General features: G+C 41.5%; 1 protein-coding gene across 7 annotated transcripts in view; it reads left to right on the top strand.

Moving 5' to 3' along the window:
* The window catches only part of atp2b3b (ATPase plasma membrane Ca2+ transporting 3b), a 77,102-nt gene extending 54,549 nt beyond the window's left edge, over positions 1-22,553 (top strand). For 3 of the 7 annotated variants that reach the window (XM_052090950.1, XM_052090951.1, XM_052090952.1), the window contains 2 exons: positions 2,581-2,734; positions 18,467-18,634. In XM_052090950.1, the coding sequence (XP_051946910.1) occupies positions 2,581-2,734; positions 18,467-18,492 (180 nt within the window). In that variant the 3' untranslated portion in view covers positions 18,493-18,634. Of the gene's footprint in view, positions 1-2,580; positions 2,735-18,466 lie in introns of all 7 variants that reach the window. The other 4 variants (XM_052090946.1, XM_052090948.1, XM_052090949.1 and 1 more) reach the window with 2 other exon arrangements.
* Positions 22,554-23,294: the final 741 nt, after the last annotated feature.

Raw genomic sequence — 23,294 nt, forward strand, 5'->3', positions numbered from 1 at the left:
TATAAACAAAGACAGCACATTTATAAGAAGGTAGTGTAAATGGGCTGTTGTAAATATGGATTTACGTTCTTTTGTGCAAATACTGCGCCCTTGTTAAATGTCAGGAATATTTCTGTGACAGTGACATTCTCCTTTTATATACATGGAAAATGTGGTTCTGGTCAGGATTTGGATGTAGTCTCCATTAAATTATTGCAAATGTAAGTATTGTTAATTATTTCCACCTGCTGACACATGAGTCAGTATTAACAGTGATCATATCAGCCTTCCGGGTTAGGCTGTGGATCAGGGGATTTTTGCACGCACTTCACTTCTACCGGCCAGATTTTATTTTTTAAATGTAATTAATGTATTGAAACATGAAGAAATTAAACCAAAAATATTTGTATATACACTTTAAACTATATGAAAATATTATAACAAATAATGAAGTGGTGTCATGCCAGATTCCCCAAAACAGCCATCAAAGCACAGTCGAGTCTAACATTTCTCAGAGGCGCAAAGTTCTGATTCCAAAAATAGGCTTTTATTACAGAGTAACAAAGCAGAGGTCTTCCATGAAGAATCTAAAATTACACTTCAGAAACATACATTTTTTATACAGTTTCTGTTCCACCTTATCTCTTTGAGAGATGGCCTCTACATCCAATGAAATCATTTTATGCCTCCCTAGTTTCATCTTCGCCGTCTCGCTTCTAGCTGGTCACCTTTGACCCTAACTTGCTTCAATGATGGCAAAGCATGACTATTACATTTTATATGTATAAAACACACAGTAATCACTTCATATGGTTACATATATTATAATGACTAACTATTATTACTTTCTGCCTTAATTTCATATATTAAATGATTTAGTTGGTTACACACATTCTTATAAAATGGAGAGTTGTATGTCCGCCCACATACATGTTTCATCTCATTTCTAGCACTAATTAATGCACATATATAATTTGCCTTTTTTGGACACCAGGCAGTTCCTGGATCTGACATTAAATCATCATTTTAGTATCCCCACACACATTTCCCTTAGAGTCATACAGAGTTTATCAAAAAAGAGGCTGTAATTCTCCCTAGAGATGCCAAGCTGCATTTTTCCATTGATTTGCACCTTGATTATTAAACAAGTAAATGATAATTAAATCAATAAATGAAAGATTAAATATCTAACATATTGAATATCATTCACAATGCAGTTATTCGTTGTACATTGATTACACATTATAATTTTTATAACATTGCATATATTTTTATAACATTGCACATGTTAATTCGATTATCAAATTGGACTAACTGAATGATTAAATGAATATATACCTTAGTGGTGAAAACAAATCATACCAAATCCAAACATTTTACTCTCTCCAACTTCTTTCACTGGCTCCTTTTGCAGAACAACAGGTGGAAAAATATAAATAAGATCATAAATACAATTGAAAATATAGCCTAAACATAATAAAAATAATAATAGCTAAAAAAAACATTGTCTCATAAAAATCTCATGAATATTTGTTTCATAAAACGGCTCCAACAGTAATTGTCAGGGACATTATTGGATTGTCAAGTATATTTTCAGAGTTTGGACATGAAAATTGCACTCTGAATGAATGCTTTCATGACAATTGTATAAGACGTTGCACGGGGTTGTTGCACGTAGCGCTGCGCTTAACGCAGTCACAGAAAAAAAACCTATACACGTTAACATGATTTTAGTGTGATAAAATTGCTTACTAACCATATCTTTGTAAAGTTTTATCCAATATTACAACGTTGTTGTCATGAAAATGTAACGCCTGTAAACCCTGTAATCTAGGAAACGTCGTAAATCCAGTAAATCATTGATTTTATGATACTAAAACCATTTTAACATGTGTATTGTTTTACGTTTTGTGGCTATACTTTTGAAACTGTGTGTTTTTTAATGATTAAGTACTGGCCCCATTCACTTCCATTGTAAGTTCCTTACTGTAATGTTGTAGTTTTTATATATATATATATATATATATATATATATATATATATACAGGGTGGTTTATTACTAAATAATTTTTTATGGTAATCATCATTATTCCACAAATTCTGTTGACTTGATTTTATCCATCGGGAATGGACTGAATAGTGAAAAGTTGTCTCTATATGACAGGTGGTTGTAGGGGAGGGGTTGAAAAATAAGAGAGCTTGGCATCTTGGAGAGTCGTTTCAGAGGCAGAGCGAGTTATTACATTTTTATAAAAGATTATGAAGACAAACATTTTTATTTTGAATAACATGCATAGATGTATCATGTAAATAAAGCAAATGGGGTCCATTTTAATTTTATGGATCACGACTTTAAAGACAAACATCCTGCTTGCAGGTCTGAATGTGGAAAGTAGTGTATAGTACATAGTGTAAAGTTATAACTTTTCTTTGTCAAGCGAGGAATAATCACGAGCATATTTTCTCCTCGCTGTTCTCCTTCCTTGCACCTCTTCTTGCTCCTATTCCTCTCTCTCTCTCTCTCTCTCTCTCTCTCTCTCTACCTCCCTCTTTCTTTCTTCTGAAGTGTGTATATGATGTGGTTCTCTCTCTCTCCTGCAGATGGAGGTAGTGAGTACATTCAAGAGAAGTGGTTCGTTTCAGGGTGCAGTGAGACGTCGCTCGTCAGTGCTCAGCCAGCTCCATGATGTAACCAATATTTCTACCCCCACTCATGTAGTTCTCTCCACTGCCAATGCAAGCACCGCGCCTGGGAGTGAGTTCCCCTGTTTTCCCTACCTGTGTCAGACACAACACTCATGTGACACTAACACAAAACACACAAACTCACTTCAGAAACAGTACAATAGCTTTTATGAGTACTACCATACAAATGACAGCAAACATACACATATAAACACAAACTTAGCTGGTTAAATAAGGACATAAAATAGATTTCCGTTGCCCTGCTGAAAAAAAAAACAGCATTGTTGGTCAAAATCATCCTGGTTAATACTGGTCTTTACATTAGGGTGATTAATACATTAGGGTGATTTATATATATAAAGATAATTATAATTCACATAAACTAAGGTATTGATGGACTAAGCTCACTTTTGGGGACATTTTTCACCCAAAATATAGCTACGTACACACACACACACACACACACACACACACACACACACACACATAGGCCTACTCGAAGCAACATGCATCTCAAAGCATTCCTGCTCACATTTTGCAGCACGTGAAATAAACGTACCCCACTGTGTGTGCAGTTACTTTCTATCGTTTATTCTTTGTTTGAAACCTTCACTGGTGTCGTCTCTCTGTGATTGAGTGGCTCTTTGCAAGATGGCCTGTCTAGCTTTGACTGATCCTGTATGGACCGCTGTTTGTGTTTCCCCCCGAGTCCCTCCTCTCCTTCTCTCGATGTCTGTGTGCTGTCTTGCTGTGTCGGGCCTTTTCTCTTGCTGTAGGATTCTTCTTTGATGTCTGATGGTGTTGGTTTTGTTTTCAAATCCCTCTTTCTTGATAAGCCATTCTCTCTCTTATCTCTGTCCAAAGCTGAGCAGATTACGTTCTTAACTATCTCTACTGTGTGTCAAAATCACAGTGACCATGTGAAATGCATGGTAGGAAATAGCCATTTTTGGCTCAAAATCATCCAATGGGATTTACTTTTCTTTAAAGGTGAAGTGTGTAATTTTTGTGCCACTATAGAATCAGCCAAACAGATTAGCAAAACAATTGTCTGTTTCCAAACTAGACACTCTCTCCTGTCTTCCATTGGTTTATACAAACAGATTGTTCTCCCACAAATTCCTGCCATTAGTTAAACCAGTTGCTGTCCCAGGCTGGTTGGGATGCTAAAAAAACAGCACAATGTTTTGTTAGCACCACAGTCTTAAACTTTTAACTGAAATTATTCTACAAATGGCTTACATATAGTTGTCATTGCATATTAAGTTGGGATAGGAGAGTATATTCACATCGCAAAAAATTGCACACTTTACCTCTTAAGTATATTCTTAAATATTTTTCTAATTTGCACCACCAAATGTCATTCCAGAAATGGTACCAGTTTACTGAAATGTAAAATGCATTCAATTACTGCTTCTATATTGAACCTGCTGTGTGGTTCAGGCAGAATTTATGTTTCAACATCTACTGAGAGAAAACAGAGAGACTGTGGCACTCGCTTATTTTCCGAAAGGCTTCTGTTGTCAAGCGTGGTTTTCTAAAAGGCAACAAATAAATTGGCTTTACAGTAATCAGAGGTTCTAAATGTCCAATAGAGCACTACTTTGGCATCTGAGCCTGTAGAGTGGTAAACCTTTGAGTATAAGCCCTATATGGTCCTTCTCTCTGTCTCTCACTTTTGTCCATTTTTCTCTCTTCCTCTATTACTTTTTACCAAAATATGCATCTTGTATTTATCCATCGTGAGACTGTGTGAAAGCATCTTCTAATGTCTATGAGCTACTGACTGTGTCTCCCTTCCACAGATATTCACAGTCTCTATTCACCATCATGGCTTAAATCTATTTTATCCCTGTGTCCTTTTCTCTCCTCTGTAGGCATCTGTTCTCTTTCAAACTCTAACTAACAAACAATCTTTCTTCTTTTTTTCAATTAAACATAGAATTAGATGTCTAGATATAATTCTTTAAAGGAATGTTCTAGGTTCAAAACAAGCTCCATTGACAGTTTTGTGACCAACAAATATTGCATTTACGGTAATGCACTTAAAATGGAACAGATGCTGTCAATAGAGCTTTACAATGTGTACTAACCATGCACAATTTGGTAGGTTTCTAGGAATGTGATTTGTCTATCCATACTGAAAATGAAAACGTGGCACAATAAGAGCCAATCAGAAAGTATTTAATGTTTAACTATGTGGAGAGGAAATTTCGACCAAAGAGATTTCATGGTCTTTTCAGTACAATGTCGTAGAAATAGATTGTCCTGTTGCTGGTCACTAAATGCTTTGTGTCAAGTTAGTACACGATGTAACGTGTATTGAACCCAGAATATTCCTTTATTAGACTGATAGAAGTTTATATATAAGTATTTTTATTTTTTTCTGGAAATAGTGGAATAATTGCTTCTTAATCAATGCTTTAATTTTTTTCAGCTATTTCTTCATCTTTGTGGTATTTTTTTTATTTCTGGATAGAAATTATAGGATTATGACACTCACACAACATTTTTCTTTGCGGCTGACTGTTTTATGTCCTGCTACATGTGTATCTGTGCATTTGTCCTCCATTTATTCACCGTGTGTATGTGTGTGCTCGTGTGTGAAATGTCTAACTCTACTCACTCTAGTCTTAATCAACACTATTCATCTCTTCATTTTTGTTCTTCTTCTCACTACTTTTCTTTGGCTTTGACTTGACCAAATGTTAACTTAAAACATTTTAAACACCATTCTGTTATCCTCATATTAGAAATTAGACTACAAAATATTTTTCTTACATTTTAGTTAATATTTTTTATTTAACATGCTTTTATGAATATATATGATTTTACATCTTTAGTAAATATGTATCATTGATTTTTAAGAACAAAAATAATTTCATACTGGGGAATAGCACTTTAGAGGAAAAAGAAACATTTATATTTAGATCAAACATTCATCAAAGCTTTCCAAAAAACATGCAATTTTTCCTTCACAGCTATCTTACACAGATATTTGTTTAAATATATTTGACAGATCTTTGGATAAAGTTTGTTTTCATTTTAGGTTTTGTAAGAAGGGTTAACATTGTAAGCCAAAAAGCACAGTGCTGCCACTGATATATATTCATGTTTATCTCCAGTCTGTTAGCACACTCATGTGCTCAAACATTTGCCTTGTACGGTAATGGTTCACTGCGCAACACAGATGCACACTATCAGTGAGCGAGTCAGTGAAAAATACATTCTCATAGTGGAAAGATCCAAGTGAGGGTCATTTATTAGAGCTTTTCTAATCCCTGCGCCTTTGATGACTGCCATCTGATAACACTAATCATATTCATAGTCTTTGTCACTTTGTGAATTCTGCTATCAGATAGAGGAGATGCAGTATTGTACAGTCATTGCTAAAGTATTCAGACCCTCAGCTAACACTAATGTTTCTGAATTATAGACCCTATAATGACATTTTGTGTTCAGTAATAGTTTCTGTGCACTAAAACTGAAAATATGTTATAAAATGTATATTTAAAATGTAATTGTAACATACACTACCGGTTCAAATTTTAGGGTCACTTACTCATTCTTTATTATTTTATTTTCTTTCACATTTTAGAATAATAGTAAAGTCATCACAACTATGGTATAACATAAATGGAACTATGGGAATTATATTGTGACTAAAACAAATCCAAAATAAATAAAAACTGTGTTATATTTTAGCATTTTCAAAGTAGTTACCCTTTGCTCTCGACATTTTCTCAAGCAACTTCTTGAGGTATCATCTTGGGATGCTTTTTAAACAGTATTGATGAAGTTCCCATCTATGTTGGGCACATATTGGCTGCTGTTCTTTATTATTTGGTCCAAATTATCAATTTCAAAAACTTTTTTTTATAATGAAATAAATTAATATGGTGGCACAATTATATTTGTATCTACAAAACTAATTTCCAACATTTAAGCATACGCCTTCAGATCTAAAGATTTTTAAGATCATGAGAAACATTTCAGTCAAGTGTTTCAAAACTTTTTACTGGTAGTGTGTATGTGTATATATATATATATATATATATATATATATATATATATATATATATATATATATATATATATATCTCCCCACAGTTGAAGCATTATCATGAAGATAGGCTTGAAATAAAGAATAAAGATTCTTCCAAAGAAATCAGTGATAAAACAAATTCATGTATTAAGAAAAAGATACAAAACAATATCGCCAGTGTTTAGAAGGTCCCATTGTCCACTTTAGGTTATTTATTATATAAATACACACACACACACACACACACACTCACCGGCCACTTTATTAGGTACACTTGTACACCTACTTATTCATGCAATTATCTAATCAGCCAATCATGTGGCAGCAGTGCAATGTATAAAATCATGCATATACTGGTCAGGAGCTTCAGTTAATGTTCACATCAACCATTAGAATGAGGAAAAAAATGTATGTCAGTGATTTAGACCATGGCATAATTGTTGGTGCCAGATGGGCTAGTTTGAGTATTTCTGAAACTGCTGATCTCCAGGGATTCACAAGCACAACAGTCACTAGTGTAAAGAGAATGGTGCCAAAAACGTCTAGGTTTCGTATGTAACCTCCGTTCCCCGATGGAGGGAACGAGACGTTGTGTCAGAGAAGGGACACTAGGGGTCTCTCTTGAGCGCCGATATTCACCTCTGGACTATGAAAAAAGGCCAATGAGAGTTGGCAACCAGTATTTGCATGTCCCGCCCCCGGACATACGGGTATTTAAGCGGCGCATATACGGGAGTCCATTCAGGATTTTTCTGAGGAGCCAGAAATGGTCCGGCCACAACAGGGGCTCGGCTCAGCGATGTGGCAGGGGAGATACAACATCTCGTTCCCTCCATCGGGTAACGGAGGTTACACACGTAACCTAGACGTTCCCCTTCTGTCGCTCTCTCCACGTTGTGTCAGAGAAGCGACACTAGGGGTCCACTTAAAAAGAGCCATGCGCTGAGCCGTGTATGTGATCTGCTGATACAGGAGCGAGCAGGTATTCCTACATGCAGAACGACCAACTGTATCAGGCTGCACGTACCCTTCCCCAATGCCCCATTTAAGCCATCAGGATTCCTTATCGTTACCCTGGAGGGGGGAACAAGGTGATGGCCGCCAACATGGGAACGGGCCAGCCTGGCTGGGCCTCTTTTCTCTCTATGTTTCTCGCATAGAGCAACTACGGCCGGGGCCCTTACACGCATTGAGGGAAGGGGGTCTTAGCCCTTATTAGGGCGGAGAAGACCCTGCGGAGGCCACACCTACCCAGGAGGGGAGGCAAATTTTGAGTGGCAAATACATCGCATGGCCTATACTTAGGTCTTATGCGGAAAAGTAGTGCGGTGGTAGATCCAGCCTCGCAGAGGGGGGAAGCATACAGCACGGCAACCGAGGCAGCTGTAATTGCCTAAGGGAAACACAGAGTCAACTCGTGATGGGACAGAACCGTGGTTTTACACACAGGGGGAGTCCGAACAGGAGGCCTTACCTGTGGGGCACCTATACCAGTACAGGGTAGCTTGCGGTACCCGCAGTGGTTTGGGTCGGCGAGTTCCTCTGCAGAACTGCGACCCACGAGGGCTAGGGAGGAGTCAACCAGTGTCCCAAACCTGGAATCTCCTGGGAATGAAGGCGCACTGTTTCCCCTGGTTAGGGGGAAGGGCGCTGGGTGCAAGCGATTCACCCGGTCAGATCGTGGACGTGCCACCGAGTTCTACGGGCTCGGTACCTGAGAGAACACGGGACGATACTGACTCAACGCAGAGATTGTAGAATCTCGCAAAAGTGTTAGGTGTTGCCCAGCCCGCTGCTCTACAAATGTCTGGTAGGGCAGTGCCCCTAGCCAGTGCCCATGAGGACTAAACACTCCTGGTGGAGTGGGCTCGGACCCGCAAGGGGGGGGCACGGCCTGGGTGTGATAAGCCAGGGAAATGGCGTCGACAACCCAGTGGGCGAGTCTCTTCTTGGAGACAGCATTCCCTTTCTGCTGTCCCCCAAAGCAGACGAAGAGCTGTAAATACGTAAGGCACGTACTGGACACAGCAGTGAAAGGGCTGGGTCTGCCTCCTCCCGGGGCAGTGCTTGCAGGTTCACCACCTGATCCCTGAAGGGTGTGGTAGGAACCTTGGGCACGTAGCCCGGTCGCGGTCTTAGGATCACAAAAGAGTCCGCCGGACCGAACTCCAGGCAAGCGTCGTTAACAGAGAACGCATGCAGGTCCGCGACCCTCTTGATGGAAGCGAGCGCGATCAGCAGGGCGGTCTTGAGAGAGAGGGCCCTGAGTCCTACTGAGTCAAGCGGCTCGAAGGGGGGTCTCCTGAGTCCCATAAGGACGACCGAGAGATCCCAGGAAGGAAACAGGTTAGACCGGGAGGGAGTCATCCTCCGGGCACCTTTTAGGAACCTGACAATTAAGTCGTGCTTACCAAGAGACTTGCCGTCTACCGTGTCGTGGTGGGCCGCGATAGCGGCAACATACACCTTCAGGGTGGAGGGGGACAGCCTCATCTCCAGCCTCTCCTGAAGAAACACGAGCACTGACCTAACTGCACACTTCTGCGGGTCTTCGGCTCGGGAAGAACACCAGTCCATGAACAGACGCCACTTCAGGGCGTAAAGATGCCTGGTCGAAGGGGCTCTGGCTTGGTTAATAGTGTCTATGACGGCTGAAGATAGGCCGGCTAGATCCTCCGCGTCCCATCCAGGGACCAGACGTGGAGATTCCAGTGGTCTGGATGCGGATGCCAGAGCATGCCCCGTCCCTGAGAAAGAAGGTCCTTCCTCAGGGGAATTCGCCAGGGAGGGGCTGTCATGAGGAGCGTGAGATCCGAAAACCACGTCCGGTTGGGCCAGTAGGGGGCCACCAGAGTGACTTGCTCCTTGTCCTCCCTGACCTTGCATAGCACCTGTGCAAGAAGGCTCACTGGGGGAAAAGCGTACTTGCGCAGCCCCGCGGGCCAGCTGTGCGCCAGAGCATCTGTCCCAAGGGGAGCCTCTATGAGGGCATACCAGAGCGGACAGTGAGAGGTTTCCTGGGAGGCAAACAGGTCTACCTGGGCCTTGCCGAACCTGTCCCAAATCAGCTGGACCGATTGGGGGTCGAGCCTCCACTCTCCGCCGGGCAAGTTTTGTCTTGACAGCGCGTCCGCTATCACATTGAGGTTGCCGGGGATGTGAGTGGCGCGCAGTGACTCCAGTCGCTGCTGACTCCAAAGGAGGAGACAACGGGCGAGCTGTGACATGTGGAGGGAGCGTACTCCGCCTTGGCGGTTTATGTAGGCCACCACCGTGGTGCTGTCTGTCCTGACTAGGACATGCTTGCCACGAATCAACGGAAGAAATTTGTTCAGGGCAAGAGAAACGGCCAGCAGCTCTATCGGTTCCACCGGCCTGCGGCTGCGCGCCCATTGCACACGGCGCCCCAACCCAATTTGGAGGTGTTGGTTGTAACCAGAACGCGACGGGACACCTGCTGCAAGGGTACTCCTGCCTGTAGAAAGCAGAGGTCTGTCCAGGGTTTGAAGGTTTGGCGGCAGGCAGAGGTAACTTCCACACCATGCATGCCGTGGCGCCATGCTCGTCTCGGGACTCGAGTCTGGAGCCAATGCTGAAGTGGTCTCATATGCATCAACCCCAGTGGCGTGGCCGCCGCGGAGGATGCCATATGCCCCAGGAGCCGTTGGAAACGTTTCAAAGGGACCACGGTGCCTTGAGTCTAACTGAGTCTAACTCCAAACCGAGAAAAGAGATGCTCTGGACCGGGGTGAGCTTGCTCTTTTCCCAGTTGACCTGAAACCCTAAACGGCCGAGGTGCTCAAGCACCTGGTCTCTGTGTGCGCATAGTAATTCCTGCGAGGAGGCCAGAATGAGCCAATCATCGAGGTAATTGAGTATGCGTATGCCCGCTCCTCGTAGCGGGGTAAGAGCCGCCTCTGCAACCTTCGTGAAGAATCGAGGGGACAGAGACAGGCCGAAGGGGAGGACTTTGTACTGATACGTCTGGCCGTCGAACGCGAACCGCAGAAAGGGTCGATGTCGAGGGCGAATCGAGACGTGGAAGTACGCGTCCTTCAGGTCCATCGCTGCGAACCAATCTAGATGCCGGCCGCCAGATAGAATTTGTTTCTGGGTGAGCATTTTGAACGGGAGTTTGGACAAGGTCCGATTGAAAACTCGCAAGTCCAAGATCGGTCGTACGCCGCCGCCTTTCTTGGGTACAACGAAGTAAGGGCTGTAGAAATCCTTCTTCCTTTCGGTTGGAGGGACAGGCTCTATCGCGTCCTTGATTAAAAGGGAGGCGATTTCTTTGCGCAGGGACTGAGCGTGTCTGTCGTGCACTGCGGAGAAGTGAACGCCCACGAAGGGGGGCGGAGACCTGGCATAACCGAGTCGAATGGTCCGGTGCAGCCAGCGTGACGGGCTGGGCAGTGAGAGCCACGCCTCTAAGCTCCGTGCTAGGGGCACCAAGGGGACGAGTATTTTGGACGTACCCGGCGGGCTTCGCAGCGGTGCGGAACAGGTAATGCGGCGTCGGGAGGCACTGCAGCGTCCCGAGGCTCTGGTGCTGAGAATAAACTCAAAGCACCTACCTTGCTCCGCGCACCCGGCAGGGGGCGGGTTCGTGACTGAGGAGGTCTGCTGGCGTCCTCTGGACTCGTCTGAACCGGCTGGCCGGGGAACAGTCGTGGGGCTGAGGGCGGGGACACCGCGTCCAGGAAGCCGGGACTGTTGAGGCCTGAAAGCAGAGTGCCGTGAGAACGGCATTTGCGGGCCAGGTGACCCAGAGACAACAAGGAAATAGCTCTATAGTGTGTAAAGAATTTAACAAAAATAAATTCTCCTTCCGGCCCTCCACCAGGGAACGGAGTGGTCTTACCAGCTCCGGAGCTACTGTCTCGGTCTCTGGGTCGGTCATCTCAGGGGCGCCTGGGAGCCTTCTGGGTCCACAAGGGGGCCCGTGAGACGATGGGCATCCAACTTCTGCGGGGAGCTCGACGCTGGGGCTGAGAGCTGGGCCCACTCACTTAGTTGAGGCGGAGCACCACTTTCTTTCTTCCTTGAAAGCCGCAGGAGGGCGCCCTCGGCGAGCAGACAGGGCATGGCCCCTGGCGGCAGGTTTGCGTCAGGGCAGGATGTGTGAAAATAGCCTTCGTCTGTTTCTTCACCACTGAGGACTGCCTTTTTGGGCGAAGTCGTCACGCAGCGTCGCCGAATGGACGGAACTGGGAGATGGGGGCGTTTGAGAAAGCGTGCTTTGTCTGCCTCCTGTACTGCCTGTCCATCGTTGCGTTTCTGGGCCACGGAGTGTCCATCGCCTGTTTGAGTGCAGTTCCTGCAGCACGTCAAAAACAGGACTACCCAAGTGCAGATTTTGGAGTGCCCTGTCCGGGTGGACTTGCAGGAGGGGGCCATGACGTGCAGGGGGGAGCGGTCTGGGACCGTTCTACCACCGAGGGTAGCGAGAGCAGAGGAGCGAGGAAGCTGGGCTTGCTCAGCTCGTCATGCACGTCCGGGAAGGGGCCCGGGGGGGGCGCGGCTGTGAGCGGCGCACATGCCCGCGGAACCAATTAAGCCCGGGGAAGCATAGCGGACCTTCGTGCGTCAGGCTTAGACCGGGCGGGGACCCAAAGGTGGCGGCCCAGGCGAGTTATCCGCATCCGGCGCCGCTGTTACGCTCTCCGATGCAGCGGTGATGTCATCATCCAATGCCAGGGAGCTCGAGGGACCGGACGGCAGGCCGTTAAGCCGGCCGCACTAATCCAGAGCTCGCGGGAAGCCGGCAAGCGTGCCGGGGAGGCGGGAGGTTTCGAGGGGATTTACCCGGCGAAAGCGCCCCGTTATTCTCCCCAGATCGTTCTTCATCGCCCGCGGCGCCTGCCTCAATCCCATAGTAAGGAGGCGAGGCGCGGGGGGCGGCTGAAGTGGCTCTCTCTCACTACAAGAGAAAGCAGGGATCGCAACGCTGCCGCGGTTATGTTCTCGCACTGAAAACATAACCCATTGGAGAGAATGCTCATCCCGAGCTCGGACGGAAACAAGCAAGCGTGCCGGGGAGGCGGGGGGTTTCGAGGGGGTTCACCCGGCGAAAACGGAGCCCGTCATTGTCCCCAGATCGTTTTCATCGCCCGCAGCGCCTGCCTCAATCCCGTAGGAAGGAGGCGAGGCGCGGGGGGGTGGCTGAAGCGTTTTTTTCTCACTACAAGAAAAAGCCTACGACCGCAATGCTGTCATGGTTATGTTCTCGCACTGAGAACATAGACCATTCATAAAAATGCCCTCCGCCCTGTCACAAGTAGCCTTTCCGAACCAGTCTGGCCATTCTCCATTGACCTCTGTCATCAACAAGGTGTTTCGGTCTCTAGAATTTACTCAGAATGGTGCCAAAAACCATAAACATCCAGTGAGTGTTGTGTGTGAATATCATCAACAATCATGCCACAGTTGAAATCATGATGTGAACATTAACTGATGCTCCTGACCTGTATCTGCATGATGTTTATGCACTGCACTGCTGCCACATAATTGGCTGATTAGATAGTCGCACGAATAAGTAAATGTACAGGTGTACCTAATAGAGTGGCCAGTGAGTGTGTGTATATATATATATATATATATATATATATATATATATATATATATATATATATATATATATATATACAGGATGTACAAACATTCATTTACATTTACTCAATTACCTTTACTCATACATTTTAACTATTTTTTCACAAGCAAATAATTTAAACACTGTATTTATATATATATTGAGAATTCCCTAAAATATTTGAATAGCTTCATGATTTGCCCTTTATTGAGTGAAAATAGGTCCATGTCTTGTCCACTGGATGCAGAGCACTGATTGCTCTAAGGGATAGTACATACAAATGTTTACATTTTGTCATCATTTACTCACCCTCATGTTGTTACAAACCCAAATTTCACACAATGCAAACTTAAAAATTCAAAATGATGTAATTATTTCTCAGTTTCCATCACTGCTTTGTTAACTACTTCCTCTCCTTTCCTGCATCTTTTCACTTTGTCTGCTTCTTCAAGTCTTTCTATGTAGCTCTATCTATTATTTCAGACATCTTTGGGAAATATTTGTTGAGCAAAGTAGTCTTTTTTTTTGTTTTGATTTAATGATAAAGTTTTTCCATTAAGCTTTTTTCTTTGAAGGACAGCATGGGGGAGACAGTGGATATAATCTGGCATGTTAACATCCAGAGCAATGATTAAAACACACATTTCCCAAAAGTGGGCGATATACTCGAATGTTTACCTGTATCCATCCAAAAATAGAAAGAAAGAAGAAAGAAAGAACAAAAATGAAAACAAACAATAGATTTGTCAATTAAGATTTGCATGACATCTTTTTTTCTTAGCAACAAACAGGCTCTTTGGAAAAACAGATAAGCACTTAACCAAATGCTTGACCGTCCCTTCCTGTTTGTTTGTTTGTTTTGTCTCTTGTGAATTCTTTCTTGGTCATTTTAGCTTCCTTTCCTTTGCTGGGTGTGTGTTGGAATGGGTGGAGTGGGGTTTGCACCAGCCTGTGGCCACAGCAAAGGACTGTGTTCTCAAATCTCCTTCCTTCAAAATATACACACAAGAGACATGTGTATATGTGCTACAGCTGCATTTGATTTACACTTACAGCATGATTCTGACTGCTTACCATCATGCATTTTCAGTTTTTACTTTTAGCTTGAGTTTTGTTTTCTTTCTATAACACGAGAACGAGACAGCTGCACTGGAATGAGCAGAGCACGCTGTGTATTTTGCTTTCTGACTGGTTCCTGTGCTCCTTACTCTTTTCTCTGCATTAACAGACTGAGGCTGATTCCATCCTCACTCTACAACTATTCTTTCTCAGTGTCATCTGCACTTGTCTGCTCTGCTGCATGTTGAAAGATGCACAAAATCTCTCTCTCTCTCTCTCTCTCTCTCTCTCTCTCTCTCACTCTCACTGAAAATGGTGTTCCAACATCTGTAGTCATCTACAAGCAAATCTGTCATCTAAACAGTAATTCAGAATAGTATCCCTTACAGAGATAAAAAATGTTTAATTAAATTACATTTCAGGCAAAAGATACTGTAAAAAGGTGTGATCCATTTGTGCTGATAAGGTGACTTTTACAGAAACCAGAGATGCTGTGACCTTGTTTATTGTGCCTGCTCTGTTCTTGTCAGTGTAATAGTGCTTGTTAAGGTCTTCTGTCACATCAGTCGGTGTCGTGTAATCAGCAGCTCAGTGCCATGTCTCAGAGAAGTCATAATCATCCATCTAGATGATGCCTTTGGAAATTCTTTAAAATTTCCTCTGGCAATCAATGTAATCTGAACCTAAGGAGCAATAAAGCAATAAGGTAAGAGAAGCTGGGCTGAATACAGTTTTGACTAGAGGTGGGGAGAAAAAGTATAGTATATTTAAAAGTGATCCTGTAATTTAACCTCACAATACTGTATAGATATTCTAACGGCAAGATTTCATATTTTTAGTTACTGTACATTTTTAACATCAATACTTTTGGGACAAAAGAGATTGAGCCAGACACTGTCAAACACTCAATTATTTCTATTCTACCGAAATTCAAAAAAGTTTAGAAAATAATTCCATGAATTGCAATAAAAGTCCAAATTTGATGAATGAGAACCGGGTTAAAGATTGCAATAAATAACAGCTTTCAATTTCAATAGACTAAACATAAAGAAGTGTAATATCATTGGATTGTATTATTGTGTTGTGATATTTTACCTCACAATACTGTATCGATATTCTAATGCCAAGAATAAATGCACTGTATTTTATGTGACATTTTTCACATCAATACTTTTCATCAATATTGTATTCGCCAAAAATTTAACTCAGAACGAATATAAGAATATAATTTTGCAATTAATCAGTCCAATTAAGATTAAGGAGAAGTGAGTATAAATATTGTGATATATCACAGTTTTTAATCTTAATACACTAAATATAAAAGCTCACATTATTATCGACAGATATCAATGTAATTTTGTATTTTCAGGCCCCTGTTGATTCTCTCCCTTAGTCACATCTAAAGGGTGTTGTTTGGCATGTTGCACAGCAGAGTATTCACAATAAAGCATGTCCTAGAGTGCCTTATTGTTTTTATTAAATTATAAATAAAAGTAAAACAGAATATTAAGGACACATGTTTTCATTGTAACTTCTTTACTACTTAAGAAAATTCATTAAGTGCAGAAGATATAATCCTTGACCATAGAACATTGCCAAGTCACAAAAAATAAATTCCCACTACAAGTTCTGCATAGTGATATGGTGGACATGGGTTTTGCTTCGACCAATCAGCATGCACAACTGGTCCAGTACTATCTGTGTACATTTATATATTGTATCCATCTTACCCCTCTAAATAACTGATTTTCATACAATTATTATTTTATTATTTTACATTATGTAGAATACAAATCTGGAATAAAACAGTTTGCTGTTCAATGTGACACTGATAAATGCATAGATGATATTATGAGATCATTGGATACTTAACACACCTTAGCTACAGTATCTCTTCAAAGCCAATTACCTATTTTCACTCATTGGCATTTATTGACACCATTGGCTTATGGCCTCATTATGCATGTTACCTCCATGGCTACTTTTATGACATCATGATTACATGACTAGAGTGCCATTGCTTCATTACCATACCTGTGTTGTAACCAGACCCCTGAATGCTGCTACTAGTACTAATGAGGTTTAAGTCTGAGTACATCATCACTGCATGCTGTGGGTACGGATGGGACCTCCCTCCATCCCTCCAACCAAAACTCCAGTCATGCATCTGTATATTCTGCAATTTACCACCTGTCTGATGTTTTGCTTAGCACTTTTTTGCAGATTGTAACCCACGGTTTCTTCTATTGGCTGTTGATGTTTGTATCAAAACATCTCCTTTCTGTTTCTATCTCTCTGTTTGAATGATTATTTCAGTTTTCATTTTTTCAGTGTCAATATACACACATGGCATATGTTTTGTATTGGCTTTTTGATAGTTTGTGTTTCCATCTGTTTCTCCATCTGAGGCTTGATGTGTTTTCTGTTTTGAGGTTATGAGAATGTCCATCATCTTTTATTTTTTTGGGTGAGGTTTGTGAACTGACAGCTTGGGGCCATTATCTGTGTCTTTACAATTTGGTTTTATTTTGTTTGTCATCTCTCTTTCTTTGAGAAACTCTTAAGATCTGGTTGTGCAGTTTTAGTGTAAAGCCTAAGATTATAGGTATTAGAACTAAGTGATGAATGGTGCTGTTTGTAATTGCTATACCACTAGAAGCATCAAACAGAATTGCAATCTGTTTATTTGAGTTGCTCAGCATAGCAATATTGGCCCAACCAATGATATGAGACCAAACCATGGAAGATGCGGAGAGTCTCATTAGTGGTGGCCTCGTCCATATCTCAGCAGCAAAATATCATGGGGGTCAACTCTTATCAATTGAGGGCCCTTTCAGAGTATCATATAGACATGGGGTTGGTCATTTTACACTTGGGGTGTTGTACTGAGGCCCTTGAGAGCTTTAGCCACATCTAGGGGCCCAAATATCATAGAGACATGGTTGGCTTTTTGGACTCACAGCACCTAACAAATTATAACAACCCGAGGCAAATTCTCATTTTCTTCTGATAATGTGTCTAGTTAGTGGTGCTTGCTTTAGCAAGACGTCACTATTACAATTGCTCTGACCTTCGTTTAGGGATTTTCCAGAATCCCTAACCCAGTTCTTCTTCTTCCATCAATCATTTGGCATGTTACTTGTTCTCCACTGATTGTCATACACCCATGAATTTGGTGTCTGAACAACCGGCTCAATGAGGAGCAGTGTGCTATGGCTTTTCGAAGAGTACGGGTGTAAAAAACAGGTAAGAAAATCCCATAGCCTTAATATTGAAAAGTGATCAGGATGATCATATCTCCAGATTAGATTGTCAAAGAGATTTGGGGGTGGGCTCACTTGACTCAGGTTAGCAAGCAGTCTTTAAATATCACCAACTGCCATAACAAGCGTAAAGCAAAATGCCCAAGCCATATCTCTGCACTAGAACATTGCAGAGACATGCAGGGATAGACTATTTTTACTTCGGGCAGTATACTGAGGCCCTTTGTGGCCCCCATGAGGCTCTTGAGGGCCCCTGGAGGCCCCTAGGGGCCAAGGAATATCTCAGCACCTGATCATTGTAGAGACATGGGAAGGGCTTGTTTTACTTGGGGTAGGATTGTACTGAGGCCCTTGGTGGGACATTGTAGCAGTGAGGTTTTTCCACAGCAAGCCCTACTCATATTGTCTTTATCTAAAATTGCAATTCTCTTTGGTGCCACTAGTGCGCATAAATCACACACTGCACTTTTAAGTACTAAAAACTAAATGTTTACTGTGACTACCCAAACCAAAACAAATGTATTAACCAATTACAGACTATATTCAGTTGAAGCTCTGTTTTGTGGACAATACAATGTGGAGAAAAACAGATTCAGTGAGTGAACAATATTGCAGCAACCTGATCTTGAGCTGTCTGTGCATCGTAAGGCATGTTCTGAACAGGTTCTACAGTGTTTTAAGTCTATTCTACCATACATGTACTAAGAGATTTATTTGCTCCCACCCTTCTCTCTTTCTTTCACTTGTCCTCACTTTTCCCTTTCCATCTGCCTGTTTTATCTTCCTCTTTTTCTGCCCTTTTCTCTCTTGCCTCTTCTGTGGTTGACACCCTCCACTCACATCTAGATGCGGGTGGTGAAAGCGTTCCGTAGCTCCCTTTACGATGGAATGGAGAAACCTGCGTCCAGGAATTCCATCCACAACTTCATGGCACACCCTGAGTTTCTCATCAACGACTACATTCACAACATACCGCTGATTGACGACACAGACATTGATGAAGAATCTGAGTGGTCGAGGCATAACTATCAATTGCATCCGGCCTTTCGAAAGCCCCCTCCTCCCCCAGTCCAGCAACCACAGCGTGCCCGCCCACCACCACAGCCCTATCGCCAGTACAGCCTCCCTGCCATGCCTAACCGCAACAACAACGCCATCGAGAGTGGCATCTATGACCTAAACCTCCCCACAAGCCCCAGTGGGCACTGGACGACCCCCTCTCAACATCTCTACCCCCTCATTGCCCTGGAGACTTCTCTATGACTGACTCCAGATTAACCTACTAGACTTTGAGGATGCAGTTGTGCAAGTCAGGCTGGTGGGGGAGGCATCTAATGACATGATATATGTGGTTGACCCCATACTCACTGAACAGGGACAGGGTCCATCACATTACAATCATTTGCCCATGCCACTACAACCGTCCACTACAAGCACTATCACTCCTCATATCTCAACAACAACATCCCTACAGGCAACTCTCCTCTCACTGTGTGGAGAGGAGGCCATCTACTGTATGTCTGGGGTTCCTTTGGATGGTCCTAAAAAGTTCAGGGATCCAGACCAGATGGACTTTTAGTGGTTATTTAGTGCTGGTGACTATTGACTTCTCAGAATGTGAAGGAAAATAAGTTCCTACAGGTGGAGTAGGGGTCCATTCACTTTTTATTGGTGTAACTAAACTCAATATGATTATTGTCATGTTTTGAATTCTTACTATTTCCACCATCTTAATGAGTGCTCAGATTATCATTGTTACATCACAGAGTCAATTTTGTATTACTCTATAGCCAGTGCTTTATGCTATGATTAGCTTTAAAAACATTTGTTAATTTATTTATTATTTATCAATTAATTTATTGTGGGATCACCAAAATTTTCTTTTTATTTTCACTTTAATTTTGTCTTTTTCTCTCTCTCTCTATGTGTCAGTGTGTGTGTGTGTTGTCTATGTTTTAAAAATATAAAAAGTGACAAAAAAGAACTACTAACAAAGCAAAGATTATATAAATTTGAAGCTTTGAATAATTAAATAATAATGCATCTGCTGTTAACAAAAGGAAGACAAAAACATTGCTGCGCGATTTTAATTTCTGTTGAATGATAATAGTTTAAAACATTTTATAGAAAAAACATATTTAAGCGCATTATTTGAGGACAATTTGTAGCTTGTTCTTGTTTAAAATATGCTACAGGGTAGGGGATTTTGGGCAATCCCTTCTCACAGACACAGTGGTTGAAGTGGAAGTTGTTTTTGGTGGTTTTCCATCTTAGCAATGGCAAACAGCCTTAAGACAAAATAGCCTTGTTAATATGTCTTACCTTATTCAAATGAGCTGACTCAAAGTCTTGGTGAGTTCAGTGGGTTTGCCCAGACTCAACATTTAATGGTGTCTTATAGTTCTTTCACATTAAAGCCATTAAAATCCCTGTTGTTCAGATGACACCAACAAATGCATTAACCCTTTAAACAATTTCAAATCATTTTTGCTCTGCACAAGCATACCTGCTGGCCCTTTAAAGCATTCATGTTCACACTTGCTATCCTCATACCTATCTGCAGACTGTGGTCAGAGGGCATAAACCATTGTAGAGAAATCCATCTTATACTGCCACATCTCAGTTAATGAATATCAAAGATATTAACAATGGACAATCTGCGAGGGTATCATTACTTTTGCACAATATTAGGGGTTCACTGTTTTGGGCAAACACCCAAAAGGTGACACATTCAGAATGATTCTGATGTTCACCGTGACACACTGTCTGGCTATTGGTCTATATGTTACCAGAGTTAACAATATGTTTGCACAGAACAATAATCCCTGTTATGTAATGACATGCATGATCCTCCATGTCAAATTATAGTATGTTTGATTCACTTACATTCCATCAACTTTCCACTGATCAATGTACCATCAGGAGTTACCTCTTTTTACAACCCATCTTCTGGGTTGGTCCAGTTTTAATCATGTTGCTATTGTCAAAGCATTGCAATGTAATACAATCATTCTGTTAAAGAGACTGGCACTTATGCAACAGACTGCCCTGTCCACAGCTCTGTAAAATACGCTTCACGACATGTACATAGTGATATAAGACAAAATACCTTTATCTGTATAGAATACTTTTCTAGATTGTCCAGTTTTGAGAAACTGGCAAATATTGAAAGCAGACAATGCAAGCATGAGCCTCACTAGATCATGTCATTGCACTGGTCAGTCGTGTCTTTGCAGAGCATGTTGATATCATAGCGCTCTTCACTGTCATTCTTTGACTTCACGTTTGTCTGTCGATGCTTCACTGTGGCTCTTAAACAGTTTGTGGACACACGTTTCTCCTCCTAGTGCATCTGTACTGTCATTCATATGGGATTGTACATGCTGAAGTTCTCCTCCTGATACTCTGGCCTGCTTTCATTCAAAAATGAGGCATTGAGCCTGGGAGTGGAGCAGTGTCACACTGCCAATCTGACTACTAAATGCCAGTAGACACACTGCTTAAAATGGGCTGACCAATTCTACAAAGACCAGAACATTTTGTTTGTTTAGATCGTTATGGAAACTGAAAACCTTATCAGATATCACTCTGCCCTCCCATTTTAAGCAGTTAATAAACTGTTATCTCTGTATGACTGTGTTCAGCCTTTCAATGAGTTGATCATGCTTGGACAGTTCCAGTGGAGTCTCCATTGGTGAGAGCGCTGGCAGGTCTATGAGACTGAACCCATTTAAAAGCACAGACACAATCAGCAGACCAAAGTGGTGGTCAGAGAGGATGGAACTGGAACCGCTAAACCCATATGCATAATAAACAAATATTTTCTAACCTTATCTTACTCTTAGCAAAGCTTAACTACCAAAATAGGCCTCAAGCTATGCTTGTCTCTGAATCATTTTAAATTTGAACTATATCGAAGTTGTATACCCCAATCATTCAACTCTCTAGAAAGTGATGATATATTACAGTGGCATATGTATGGTATCCCTCTTTTCCACAAAAACAGTTAGCCACTTTATCGAGACTTAAAGTCCTGATTGAGTGACAGAAATATATATAAATACACATACATATATATCTATAAAAAAATACAGATAATTCTAAACTCCATTGTCTGCCTTCATTTTGTTCCATTCTGTTGTAGAAAAATCATGCAAGGTAAGGTGAAAAATTGTAATGTGAAAAAGAGTAAATAATATAATATATTTAATATAAAAGTTATAAATTATTGTACAACTGCACCATCACTGTAAATTTTGCCAAAATGTGCACATGTGCATCTATTGTTTACAGTTTAAGCACATGTTTTTGTTTTATTACACTTTATTGTCTTTTTTCTTTCTTTCTCCGTATGTTTTTTGTAAAGAATTAAAATTGAACAGCTTGTACATTATTATGATTATTATTATGACTATTATTATGATTATTATTATTCTTGTCTTATTCCAACAGTGCTCTTTCAACTGATGGAAAAAAAAAAAAAACAGTTGCACATTCTCCTGAACATACACATACTGCTCTACAATGAAGAAAAAAAAAACACTTAAAAAGAGAAAAAAAATTTAACTATTAAATATATTTATAATTACATGCCTGTTACTTAAGAGAAAAAAGTATCTATATATGATGAAAGAACACAGCTGTATACTGTAGACTAAACTGTATGGAAATCTAAGAATTTACTGGGAAAATAAGTCAAAACTTTTTGTCTGTATAAAAAAAATCTAATCAAATTATTCTACAATAATAACTTTGACCAGTGTCTGTGGTTGTCTTTCATTGTATGACTGTGATTCTTTCTTTGGCCTGATGAAATTGCTTTGACAGAACTGCCTTAGCAGCTCTCTGTCCCTTCTCAGAAATCTTAAATCTCAGAAATCTAAAATAATTAGCTGAACACTTGGACCTGGTGCCCCACACTTTTGCATCATAATCAAGGGCATGGATTTGGCTTGTGTGTGTGTGTGTGTGTGTGTGTGTGTGTGTGTGTGTGTGTGTGTGTGTGTGTGTGTGTGTGTGTGTGTGAGCGTGTATTTATCACTTTGTGGGGACCAAATGTCCCCATAAGGATAGTAAAACCCAAAATTTTTGACCTTGTGGGGACATTTTGTTGGTCCCCATGAGGAAAACAGCTTATAAATCACACTAAATTATGTTTTTTGAAAATGCAGAAAGTTTTCTGTGAGGGTTAGGTTTAGGGGTAGGTTTAGGTTTAGGGAATAGAATATAAAGTTTGTACAGAATAAAAACCATTATGTCTATGGAAAGTCCCCATAAAACATGGAAACACAACTGTGTGTGTGTGTGTGTGTGTGTGTGTGTGTGTGTGTGTGTGTGTGTGAGCGTGTATTTATTACTTTGTGGGGACCATATGTCCCCATAAGGATAGTAAAACCCAAAATTTTTGACCTTGTGGGGACATTTTGTCGGTCCCCATGAGGAAATCAGCTTATAAATCATACTAAATTATGTTTTTTGAAAATGTAAAAATGCAGAAAGTTTTCTGTGAGGGTTAGGTTTAGGGGATAGAATATAAAGTTTGTACAGTATAAAAACCATTATGTCTATGGAAAGTCCCCATAAAACATGGAAACACTACGTGTGTGTGTGTGTGTGTGTGTGTGTGTGTGTGTGGAAACCCCATGTTTCCATTGATCATGGTATAAATAACGGG

The sequence above is a fragment of the Xyrauchen texanus genome, chromosome 25 (genome assembly GCF_025860055.1).
Source record: "Xyrauchen texanus isolate HMW12.3.18 chromosome 25, RBS_HiC_50CHRs, whole genome shotgun sequence".
Lineage (NCBI taxonomy): Eukaryota > Metazoa > Chordata > Actinopteri > Cypriniformes > Catostomidae > Xyrauchen > Xyrauchen texanus.